Consider the following 12,886-nt stretch of genomic DNA (forward strand, 5'->3'; position numbering starts at 1 on the left):
CAAAGTCCCCATATCCCCTAACCATCTAACTTCCCACCACTCGGCCCTGCCTCCGAAAGGGTCCTCCACCTCCCAGTAGGGCCGCAGGCTGTGGACCAACCATATGGGCCTTTGGGAGACATTGCAGATCCAAACTATAGGAATCATAATCCTTGTTTTATAGGTGGGAAAAACAAAGCTCAGGAAAATTACGTGACTTTCATGCCCAGGCCAATCCCTAATCTTAAAGATTTAACAAGTTTCTCAAACTGTCTTGGACCAGTAAGTCCCATAAGATATTCCAGGAAGAAAGGAGTTTATTGTTAAATGAGTTAAACAAAACTGTGTACTACATCTCTTCTTGGAAATGGACATTAGCATATGAAAGATCCTGAGAAGTTCTGCAGTCATCTGTTCAATTTGGTTGAGCTCAGCATGGTCCAACTTATGTGCCCCCAAATTGCTTGTTCCATGAACTATCTATTAATATTCTATGATGCTAGGGTTACAAGGAATATGCACTAGGAACTCTGCTTTACAAAATGTCTTAGGAAACAGTTAAATGTGTGAATAAAAATCATAACCAACCGGGAAATGTGTGTTCACTAACGCTGCATAAACAAAAAAGCACAACCATCCTCATACACTTTATTTATAGGCTTTAGTACTCTTTTCTTTTGAGTAAGAGATGGAGGCTCAAGGAAATTACTGAGCACACCCAAATTACGTCCGGTCAATGCTTGTGCTAAGACTTAGGATATGGTGCTTTGGGGATAAAAATTTTAAATTGGGTTTTATTTTAGTTTGGTTAGAATCCAGTGTCTTTTTGTCTCGAGGCCAGTGGACCTAGGTTTCTTTTCTTGATTGGGTGGTGTTGGCCAGCTCATTGTCTTCAGCCACACCTGTCGCAGCTGATCTCTTTAGCCTGGGTGGTTTTATTTCCAGTCTACCCACTTGCTCTGGGCAGGAGGGAAGGAGGCAGTACGGTACCAAATGTGTTGTTAGGTTAGCCACCCTGTGAAGCCACCTCTTTTGAAAACCCTGAGAGAGGATGGATTACAATACTGGCACACTTGTACTAGGTGACATCACCAGGTAACTGTGCCCTGCCCCATCTGGAGATAGCGTTTTGAAAAGAAATTCTCTTACAAATCATTTGGTCTGGTGATATAGTCCTCTCTTGAGGGCAACTTGGATCATTTTTCTTAATGAACCAACTATTTTAAAAGGTTATACCAACACACTATTCTGCATTTACTAATAATTAATTTCCCCCAATTTTTTTGCAAAAGATATAAATATATACATGTGTGAATATGTAATTAAACAAAAACAGTGAACAAAAAGTAAATAATAATTAAAATAGAATTAACTTTTTTAAATTTTGAGACAGGGTCTCACTAAGTTGCTAAAGCTGGCCTCAAACATGCAATCCTCCTGCCTTAGACTCCTGAGTCACTGCAATTACAGGTGGCATCACCCATTAGGATTAATTTTTTAAAGAAATGTTTGAATCTGGGCATGGTGGTACACACCTGTAATCCCAGCAATTTGGGAGGTTGAGGCAGGAGGATCACAAGTTTGAAACTAGCTTTAGCAATATAGCGAGACCTTGTCTCAAAATAAAAATAAAAATAAGGCCAGGCACAGTGGTGTACACCTGTAATCTCTATGACTCAAGAGGCTGAGGCAGGAGGATCACAAGTTCAAAGCCAGCCTCAGCAATGGCAAGGCTGAGACCCTGTCTCTAAATAAAATATAAAATAGAGGTGGGGATGTGGCTCAGTGATCAAATGCCCCTGAGCTCAATCCCTGGTACCAAATAAAATAAAATAAAAAGGGTTGAGAGTGTGGCTCAGTGGTAGAGCACCTCTGGGTTCCATCACTAATATATTGAAAGGAAAAAAAGAAACTTGATATTTTAGTACACGTGTATGACCGTTTGGGGGTGGATGACTGGTTTCCATTGCATGTTTTTTTTACATAGTAAAAGAAGCTTAGAAAAATCCTTATTAGTACTTGGGTGAGATGTGCATACCTGTAATCCCAACTACAAGGAAGGCTGAGGCAGGAGGAAGAAAATCCCACGTACAAGGTCAGCCTGTGCAATTTAGGGAAACCTTGTCTCAAAATAAAAAGGGCTGGGGATGCAGCACAGTGCTTGCCTAGAAGGCATGAGGCCCTGAGTTAGGTTCCCAGTACCACAAAGTAAATAAGTAAAATGAAAGTATACAGTTCAGTAGCTTTTAGTATATTCAGAGAGCTGTGCATCCCTCATAGTCAATTTTATTGTTAATTACTTCTAACAGAAACCCTGCTCTCCCTAGCTACATCCCCTTTCCCCTCCCTCATCTCCCACCCTTAGAAAACAGTCATCTACTTTCGCTGTCTCTGGATTTGCCTGTTCTAGATACTTCATAGAAATGGAATCATACGATATGTGGTCCTGTGTCTGCTTCATTATTTAGTGTGTTTTCAAGGTTCATCCATGTTGCAGCAGGTGTCGGTATGTCACTCTTATGGCTTCATTAAATGCCATTGCACAGATAAGCCAAATTTGTAAAAAATTCTCCAACTAAGACAACAAAAGGGATGTTTTATTGTAGATGTGTTACGCTTGCCCATGACTGAAAACAGAAAGCCCCGGGTCTGGGGATGTTTTGTATGAGCAATGGGCCTCCCAGAGGTGGTCTTGGTGATGCAATGGTGGTGGGAGTTCCCTCCCCTGAGAGAGTTCTGGTCCTCAGCATGACATCCATCAGCTTATACCAGCTCCCTGGCCTCTGGCATTCCTTAGTTCTGCTTCTTTGGATTCCATGGGCCCACGAGCTACAGTTTGCTTGGACCTCTTTCTACTTCTGCACTTCAGCCAATCACTTCTTCACATGGCCCTCAGGGCTCAAAAATTTCTAGGAAGATGGTGCTAAGGTACTGCATTTTATCTATCTGTTGGTAGACATTTGGGTTGTTGGGGTTTTTGTTTTTTTGTTTTTTGTTTTTGCTATTTTGAAAAATGCTGCTGTGAGTATTTATGTGTAAGTTTTTGTATGGATCAGGCTTTGCTGTTTTCAGATCTCTCAATCACCATCTTTGTAGTTTGTCTTATATTCTGTACGTTTTAAAAAATTTTTTGTGGTGCTGGGGTAGATGGAACCCAGGGCCTCACACATTCTTGTCAAGTGCTCTACTGTGGAGCCACATCCCCAACTCTTTCCATCTTTGGCTGGTGGAAGGCACTTGGTGCTTATAGAATAAATGCAGGGACATGTTGTTCTGGGCTCAGCTTCTGCAAGCATTTGTTCGTTCAGTGATTAAGATGTGCTGGGGGGCACCCGGGAGGGCTATTGACTCTTCCTGGGGAAGGAAGAGAATACTTCAGAGAAATACTTGAGAAGAGCTCAGAAGAATGAATAGGAGTTTGACACATGGGAAACCTGAAAGGACCTTTCAATCAGGAAATGGCATTTATAAAAGCAGAAGTCAAGAGCGGGACACTTTAGGCAAAGACAGACAGTTTGCTGTGGGTAGAGCGTAGGTATGATCAGGAGGAATGTGAGGTGAGACTGGCAAAGTAGGTCAATCCGAAAGGCCAGGGAGAGGTTTTTGTTTTGTTTTGTTTATTATACTGGAGATTGAACCCAGAGATGCTTAACCACTGAGCCAAATCCCCAGCCTTTTTTATTTTTAATTTTAAGACAGATTCTAAGTTGCTTAGGGCACCTGAGTTGCTGAGGCTGGCCTTGAATTTGTGATCTTCCTGCCTCAGCTTCCTGAGTTGCTGGGATTACAGGTGTGCATCACTGTGCTGAGCCAAGGAAAGAGAGGTTTTGTTCCAAAGCTGTCTGGGGGTTTAAGCAGCAGGGCAGCCTGATCAGATTCGTGTTTTAGAATGATAATTCTAGAGACACTGAGAGGACTCATTGGAAGGGAAGAAGCTCAGATCCACATAGGTCTGCTGCAGGCCTGGCAAGCCTGGCCATGGTCCAGCAGAGGCCAGATCAAGATGGTGAATGTTCCAGTGTGAGGACCCAACAAGCTGGCCTCACCCTTTTGATGCATACCCGCTTAAACCCTCCCCATTTCCACAGTTAATTGCTGTGTATCCTTGGGGAGTCACTTTGCCTCTCTAAGCCTCAGTAACCTCACCTCTAAAATGAGACCATTTCAAGAGTATCTTCTCCACTATTTCTTACTGGAAGTTCCAGACCATAATTGGCCATAGATTTGCTGTGGCACTTGGAGGAACCCAGGCCCTTCCTTAGCCCCTACTGGACAGGGAGGGTGTGAGCAGAAGGCAGGGCTGGTGTGCTGGAGTCCCACATCCCTGCTAGATATAAGATCCCCCACACTTGGAGGGACACAAATCCAGGTAGAGTCCCCAGTCCAGGCCGGGGAAGGAGGAGGGTACCAACGCTTCCCTGAGATAACCCTATCCATAGCCAAGGGTAGGGCAGGCCCAGTTCGAAGGCTAGCCTGATGCTGGTAAGGGTCTAGACTTCCCAGGAAAAGGCCAGTCCTTTTCCAACAGTCCCACCTCTCCTGGTCTGGCTGCCCCAAAGCGCCCCAGGTTCCCATTCCTAAAGCAAGAAAGGCCCTGAGGGGCAGGAGCAGGTGGCCGGCCAGCCTCCCTCCTCCCCAGCCCCCTGCAGCCTCTGACTTGCAGGCTGCACACAGTGGACTTCTCTGGTGGCCTGCCCTCTCCCATTGCCCTCCCTCTCAGTTTCTGGATCTGCCCTGAAATCTCCCAGGGAGGAGGCAGAGAGCAGGCTGTTGGGAGGAGACAACTGAGTCTTATAAACTGGACTTGAGGAATTTCCCCAGAACTAACACAATGTCCCCTTTCTTTGCTTCCTTGAAGGCTTTAACCCGCCTCCCACCTACCCAGCCCACATTCCCTCTCCCACCCACCCCAGCCCCCAACTCATATTCCTGTGACTAAGGGCTGCTTCCCAAGGTCCCACATTCCTAGCATTGACCAGGCCAGCGGGCCCAGGAAGGGCCAAGTTGCTGAAGGGTCAGAAAGGGACAGGCTGCCCTGTGTCTTTTCTGGATCCAGTTATTGGGCCATGTGACCCCCAAGGCCGTGGCCATCCTGCCAGCCACACCCAGACCTTTGGCTGCTGAGGAGCTACCCTTCTGCCCTCCCTCCCTCCCCTCCTCCGCTCTCCCTGCAGATCTCCTGCCACTTCCTTCTGTCTGGGCATCCCGTCTGGGTGTCCCTCCCACCTCTGCCCAGGTTTCCTAAGGGCAGCTCAGATTTTGGTATCTGATGGGCCACGGAGGGGAGGGACAGACTGGGCTTGTTTGTATAGTGTGATTAATTGAGGCCCCGGCACCTGGACATGAAGCTCTGGGGACAGGGAAGAGGAAAGAGCTGAGCGAGGAAAATCTGGAACTCTGGATCTTCTGGGACAGCATCCCTGCGTCTCCTTTTCTCTTGAACTTTTGGCCCTTCCACCCACCCTGGGTACTGGTTTCTGCCTTAGCCCTTTCTTCTGAAGGGGGCCTCTACTCCAGGCCTTCAGGCCAGTCCTGTCCCTGATCAGTGCCATGGCCTGAAGGGGACAGACTGCTTCTACCTATCAGCGCTGCATGAGAGGCTTCTGAGTGCCTGGGAGAGCCGCAGGAGGCCCCGCGTGGGAGCAGCCCATAGGGCCCCCAGATACTTCCCGTAGCTCTTTACCAGCTGCTCCCCCAACCCCAGCCAGAAGCGTGAAGACCACTGCGTAGATAAGGTTTCACCAGCAGACAGCTGTGAGGCTTTCCTCCCATTAAGAGGTGGTAGAGGCAGTGGAGGGGAGCAAGTTCTGAGCTGAAATCCAGCTTAGCTCCTCCTCCTAGCTCCCTATCATCTCTGCTATTCCGTCATGGCTATTACCACCCTCCCTTGCCTGGGGAATGCAAACCAGCCCCCTTCTTGCATGAAATAAGCAGGGTGTGTGTGTGTCTGTGTGTGTGTGTCTGTGTGTGTGTGTGTGTGTGTATTTGCACATGCATGGCGGGAAAGACAGACCCATCCTTAGGCCAGGCTGTGGAGGTTGTGTTAGTCAGCTTTCTATCCCTGTAACAAAAATACCTGAGATAATCAACTTACAAGGAAAAAAGGTTTATTTTGGTTTATGATTTCAAAGGTTTCAGGCCATGTCACTTGGCCCCTTGTTTTTGGGCTTGTGGTGAGGCAGTATATCATAACGGGAGCATGTGGCAGAGGAAAATTGTGCCTCCTTGTGGCAGCCAGGAAGCAAAAAGCAAGAGAAAGGGTCCAAGGCCCCAATGTTCCCATCAAGGGGACATGCCCAGTGACCTAACTTCCATTCACTAGGCCTCACCTCCTAAAGGTCCTCCACTTTCTATTTGCACCATCAGTGAGGACCAAGTCTTCACCACAGGGCCTTTGGGGGTGTCACTGATCCAAACTATGGCGGTTCCTGAGAGGAGCTGGGGGTGCCAAATAGGAACGGAGGCATGACCACGAGCCACACCTCACAGGAGCCCTGGCTTGGCCTCTCCGTGTTCCTGGAGCCGTGGAGCCACGGGACATGGGTCAGGTGCTCACACTCACCCACCATCCTCTTCTCCGTCTAGTTCCGTGGCCGCGCAAACCTGCATGTGTTTGAAGATTGGTGTGGCACTTCCATCCAGCAGCTCAGGAGGAACCTCCATTTCCCACTGTACCCGCACGTGAGTGCCTGCCAGGCAACCCTGCCTGCCTCCCTCCATCCCAGTTCCTCTGCCCCATTCCTGTCTCTCATCTTCTGCTTCCTTCCTCTTCCTTTGATTCTTTTCTGGTCCACATTCTTCCCTTGATCTCGTGGGTCTTCCCTTCCTCTGCCAGGAATACCTCTGTTGTTCCTTCCCAGGGATTCTTTCAATTCCTCTACCACCTTCGGCATCATTTCAGTTTCAGTTATCATAGTGGCTCAAGATATAGTTTACTCAAAGCCACCACAGACAGTTGTGCAGGGTGTGCACTGCATAAGGTCACTGGAATGAAGAGGCAAGTGGGAGCTGAAATCTGTGCTCTGCTGGCCAAGCCACACCCTTGGTCCCGTCCGTCTCTCTCCCCTTCTGGTTTTCCCTGAGTAGATCAGTTTGCTCAATTTCCTCTTCCCGCTTCTGAGTCAGTGTCCTTCCGTTTTCCTCCCATAGATCCGCACAACCCTGAGGAAGCTGGCTGTGTCTCCCAAATGGACCAACTATGGCCTCCGCATCTTTGGCTACTTGCATCCTTTCACTGATGGTGAGGCACCTCGAAGCCCCATCCTCCTTTCTGTGAGCCCTTAGTTGGGACATAAACCTGCTGTTGACTGACTGGACCCTCACCAGGGGAGGGGGGAAATCGAGTCATGGCGAGGACCCATCCAGATCCCCCCGGGGCTGCAACCTCTCTCCCTGTCTGTATTCTGGAGCTAGTTGGATTCTCCATCTTCACACTGCCCCCAGGATATAGAAACATCCCCCAGCCAGGCAGGGTGGCCCACACCTGGGATCCCAGCAACTTAGTGAGATCCTGTCTCAGAATTTAAAAAATAAATAAAAAGGACTGGGTGGTGGAGTGTGATGGACACGATGACCCTAGGTCCATGTGTGCCTGCATCGATGGTGCAACGCTACATCACGTACAGACGAAAAGTTGTGCTGAGATGATGTACAGTGAATCCAAATGCATTCTGCTGTCAAAAATACCTAATTAAAATAAATAAATAAATTCATTAAAAGGAAAAAAAATGACAAAGAACTGGAGATGTAACTCAGTGGTAAAGGGCCCCTGGGTTCAATCTCCAGTGCAAAAAAAAAAAAAGAAGAAGAAGAAGAAAATGTAGAGACCCTCACTCTAGAAAGAGGGAGGCCTCCGCACCAAGTCCCCTGAAAGGAACTCATCGAGTCATAACAAGAGACCTTCGGTTCTATGCAATGCCTTCTTTGCTTTTACCTGGACATTCTCTCCCACTGCCCAGGGAAAATCCAGTTTGCCATTGCTGCAGATGACAACGCTGAATTCTGGCTGAGCCATGACGACCAGGTCTCAGGCCTTCAGCTGCTGGCCAGTGTGGGCAAGGTAGGGATGACGTGGCCCCAGGAGCTCTCCCAGGGGTCCCAGGATCATTACTGTGAGCAACTCTGGTGTGAAGGAGGGGTGAAAAGGAGCGTGAGCTCTCACCCTACCCCATGCCACAAAGGGGTAGAGTGAGGAGTCAGAGTCTGGGGCCCCGCGAAGGCCTATCTCTGCACTGGGACCAGGCACAGACGTCTTTTGGGTTGTAGGCTCCTGAGCTCTGTGCTGAGACAGGACTTAGGCTCTGAGCTGGCTGACAGCTTGAGGCCTCTTCTAGCAATGGTGGGAAGTGCCTTCCCTGAGCCGACTAGCCCCCTCCTTGATTCTCCTCTGTTTTCTATCGCTTTCATCTTCTACTCTTTCCCTCTCGCTTTTCTCCTTTCTGCCTCTTCCGTCTCCACTCATCACCTCCCATCCTTCTTCATGTTCTCTATTTTTCCTTCTCTTCTCTCTCTCCCCACACCTCTAGACTGGAAAGGAATGGACGGCCCCTGGAGAGTTTGGGAAATTTCGAAGTCAAATTTCCAAGCCAGTAAGGTGAGTAGAGAGGGTTACAATAAATATTCTTTTTTTAACTTTATCTTATTTTTTTTAAAAAATATGGTGTTGAGGAATGAACCCAGTACCTCACACAGATTAGGCAAGTGTTCTACCATTGAGTGAGCCCACCCCAGCCCACGACAGACATCATGAGGTGCATAATGGCTAAGGCCACATCAGAGTGAGATAGCCCACCTTTCCATCATCCCAGCCTTCCTAGTCCACAGGCTCAGGGTGCCCTGGTACCCACACTCTCTGGAGTCTTTGAAACCATTCGATCTGTCCTTCCTCATTTTACAGATGAGGAAACTGAGGCCAAAGAAGGCTTGTGACTTCTTGAAGGTCACACAGCTGTTCAGTAATACTCAGGCCTAGAAAAGGTCTCCCTTCTCCTGGCCCTCCTTCTTGCCATTTTCTTTGTCCCTGGAAACACCCAGACTTGTGACATCCTTGACTGGTGGCTCTGCCTGGGCAATCGGGAATTTCTACGGGGAACTGCAGATCACCTGGCCGTGAAGATCCCTGGGTAGTCTGGAGGGAAAGCAATAATAGCTGGAATCTAAGGTGCTGCGGAAAAGGAGGGTTTAGCCCGACTTCAGAGCACCACCTGGCGGCCTGTACAAGCACTGGCTTGAAGATGATAATTGGGGCTGGACACAGTGGTAGAGCACCTGCAAGATCCGTGGTTCCACCCTCAGCACCAAAAAAAGAAAAACAAACAAACAAATAAAAAAATAGAAGGAAAAAGAAGACCACCTGGCTGGCAAAGAGCTCTTAATATGTGCCAGCTGTTATAGTGAGTGCTTCCTGTAGAATTCAGCCCATCAGCGAAGGACGCGAACTCTGAGGCAGGGCTGCCTGGGTTCGCATCCCCCACTCCTGCTTACTACCTCTGAGACTCTGAGAAATTACCCAAAGTTTGTGACTCGGTGTCAGTATGTGTCAAGCACTTAGAGTAGCAGGCACAGGCTGCTCCTAACAGTGAACGGATTGTTACTCTGCTGGATACCCCCAGTTATCCTGTAAAGTGAGGACTATGATTACCCACTGACGGAAGAGAAGAGATCACACAGTTAGTAAGTGCCAGGGTGGGGCCTCTAACCCCAGGGATTAAAAAAAGGCAGGCTGCTGGGATTCTCAGAGCAGGGGAGAGGGGTGAGGGTGGTGACTTGGGGACTGAGGCTCTGTCTCCCCATTTCCCTGCTCTCCCTTCTGCCAGCCTCTCAGCCTCCCACAGGTACTACTTTGAGGTGCTGCACAAGCAGAACGATGAGGGCACCGACCACGTGGAGGTCGCGGTGAGTGCCCTGCTCTCCCTGCCAACCCCGGCTCAGTTCCTGGCACTTCCCCGCTCTTGTCCCTTGAACCCTGTCCAGAGTCCAGCTACCTCCAATCCATCACGACCTCCTCTCTCCTTTCCCAGTGGCGAAGGAATGACCCTGGAGCCAGGTTCACCATAATTGACTCCCCTTCCCTGTCCCTCTTCACAAGTGAGTAAGCTCTACCCTGGACTGGAAATGGGGGCTGGGGTGCCCGTGCATGGGGCTCGGCACACCTGGGGAATGTGGTCCAGGCTGAGGTGGGAGGGGTAGGGGCTAAAGTGCTTGGGACATGGTGTGAAGGTCCAAAGCAATGAACCTAAGGGACCTTACTGTCAGGGGTCTTTCATTTTCCAGAGTCAACAACCCCTGTAAAATCCTGCTGGAAGCTCTCTGAGCACTCTCTTTAGAGCAGTGCCATTGCCAGGCATGGTGTCACAGGCCTGTGATCCCAGTGACTCAGGAGGCTGAGGCAGAAGGATTACAAGTCTGAGGTCAGCTCAGCAACTTGGCGAGGTCTTATGCAACTTAGTGAGACCCCGACTCAAACTTTAAAAAAAAAAAAAAAAAAAAGGATTGGGAATGTAACTCAGTGGCAGACCGCCCCTAGATTCAATCCCCAGTACCAAAAAAGTAAAAAGAAAAAAAAAATTTAAGTAAAAAGAGGGGTTAGGTGTATAGCTCAGTAGTAAAGCACTTGCCTAGCATGCATGAGGCCCTGGGTTTAATCTCCAGCACTGAAAAAAGAGAGAGAATCCACACAATGGAAGAAAATATGTACAAATCATGTATCTTATAAGGGACTTTCCTTTTCTTTGTGGTACTGGGGATGGGACCCAGGGGCACTATATCACTGAGCCACATCCCCAGCTCTTTTTACTTTTTATTTTGAGACAGGGTCTCACTAAGTTTCTCAGGCTGGCCTGGAACTTGGGGATCCTCCTGCCTCAGCCTCCTGAATCACTGGGATATCAGGTGTGCGCCGCCATATCTCACTCCAGTCCCTTAATTGCAACCCTGGTTCTTGCAAAGCCAAGGCAAGAGAAGAAGAAACAGTAATCTCCTTTAACTTTGTAGGAAATGAACTCTTTAGTTGTATTTTTTTTTACTGCTTATCATTTCCTTATCAAGATTTGTATCTGGAGACCCCACTAAAAATAAATATGGTGGAATATGGGGGGTGTAGCTCTCTGGTGCTTTACCTAGCATGCGCAAGGTCCTGGGCTTCCTCCCCAGCAACACCCTCCCCCCGCCAAATCCGTGGACTTCCATGGCAGGTGCAAGAAGAGTAGGCAGGTCTAGAACCCCATGGGAGGATGGGAAAGGCATGCCCAGGGAAACTGTTGTGATGGTGGGAAGTCAGTGTGTTGGGTGGAGACAGAACAGGACAGTCTGGGCTCATAGGAGAAGGTGGCATGGTTGGTGGAGGACATTGCTGGTGACCAAAGTAGAAGGCCAAAGGTCAGGGCAGAGGGTACAGGTCATGAGATGCTGGGATAGGGCAAGAGGATGAAGGGGTGTTGGAATCCACAGATTCAATGTGAACCAAGAAAGAGGCTCATAGCAAAGTTCAGGTAAGAACGAGTAAGGGGCGCCAACAGTAGCTAGCCGTGGGTGTAGAAGGAAGAACTCTATCATGCTATCTGGGGCTGAAGACAAAAAAAAAAAAAAAACAGAGGGCAGAGAAAAGCAAGCAGACCCCAAGTGGTGTGGTTAGAAAAGAGATGAGGTCAGCTGGGGATTTGGCTCAGTGGTGAAAGCTCATTTGCAGACCTCTAGGTTCAATCCTCAGTATTGCAAAAACAAAACAGAACAGAACAGAAAAGGTCAATATGCATGAACTTGATAAAGACACCAGAGGCTGATCTCCTATTTTGGCTGTTGGGAGCTGTTCTTCACACTAGGGGGCGCCCTACTCATTGTGGTTGTTGATTTGCATGCAGTCTTTGAGGCCTCATAACACAGGTGCTAGAACTCTATTGCCTGGGTTCAAGCTGGGATTTCCCACTTGCCAGTTGTGTGATCTTAGGCAAATGACTTAGATTTTTATGCTGAAGTCTGTAAAATAGAAATAAATATAGTACCAGTTGAGCATACCTAATTTGAAAATGTGAAATCTGAAGTGCTCTGAAATCCAAAACATTTTATTATTTTAATTTTTTGCATTACTGGTGATTGAACCCAGGGGCACTCTACCACTGAGCTACATCTCTAGCCCTTTTTAGTTTTTGAAACAGGGTCTTGCTAAGTTGCCAGCCTAGCTTCAAACTTGCAATCCTCCTGCCTCAGCCTCCTGAGTTGCTGTGATTACAGACAAACACAGCTGAAATCCTAAAAGTTTTAAGCACCTGATGGATTTTTGGACTGGAGATGCTCAACTATGCAAATCCTCCAAAATCCAAAGAACTCCAAAATCTGAAACACTATTTCAGATAAGGGATACTCAACCTATACCTAAGTCATATGGTAGTTTTGAAGATTAAATGGATTAATATTTGTAAGACACTTAAAATAGTACAAAATAAATACTATATAGGTGTTGGTTAAATAAATATAATGGGAACTTTCTATAAGATAGCATTAATCCATTTTGTGAAAAAATAACAGAGCACATCTTGGACTGCACCTTCTAGAATACAGGAGCTGTCAGGGTCCCTTCCCTTGTCCCTCAAAGGCAAGGAGGTGGGATTCTTCTGAGACTCACAGCTCCCTTCTCTTCTTTCTTCCCTGGGCCAAGATGAGACCATCCTAAGGATGGATGAGGTGGGTCACATCCCACAGACAGCAGCCAGCCACATGGGCTCCTCCGACTCCCTTGCCAGAGATGAGCAGCCTCCTGCTGACATGCTTCGGCCTGACCCTCGGGACACCCTCTATCAAGGTAAGGCTGGCCACATCCCACCTGGAGGTAGCACACTGCCAGTTCCCTCAGTATTGATGGAGGACACTCAGGAGACTTGGCAATTCTACCACAATATCCCAAAAGTCCCAG

At 48.1% G+C, this 12,886-nt stretch overlaps 1 protein-coding gene across 2 annotated transcripts in view; it reads left to right on the forward strand.

Moving 5' to 3' along the window:
* The window catches only part of B4GALNT3 (beta-1,4-N-acetyl-galactosaminyltransferase 3), a 106,175-nt gene that overhangs the window by 75,556 nt on the left and 17,733 nt on the right, over positions 1–12,886 (forward strand). For both annotated transcript variants that reach the window (XM_081310163.1, XM_081310162.1), the window contains 7 exons: positions 6,565–6,660; positions 7,129–7,219; positions 7,938–8,038; positions 8,505–8,572; positions 9,795–9,873; positions 9,999–10,065; positions 12,632–12,775. In XM_081310163.1, the coding sequence (XP_081166289.1) occupies positions 6,565–6,660; positions 7,129–7,219; positions 7,938–8,038; positions 8,505–8,572; positions 9,795–9,873; positions 9,999–10,065; positions 12,632–12,775 (646 nt within the window). The remainder of the gene's footprint in view (positions 1–6,564; positions 6,661–7,128; positions 7,220–7,937; positions 8,039–8,504; positions 8,573–9,794; positions 9,874–9,998; positions 10,066–12,631; positions 12,776–12,886) is intronic.

The sequence above is a fragment of the Spermophilus citellus genome (assembly GCF_964194105.1).
Source record: "Spermophilus citellus genome assembly, chromosome: 10".
In the NCBI taxonomy this organism is placed as follows: Eukaryota; Metazoa; Chordata; class Mammalia; order Rodentia; family Sciuridae; genus Spermophilus; species Spermophilus citellus.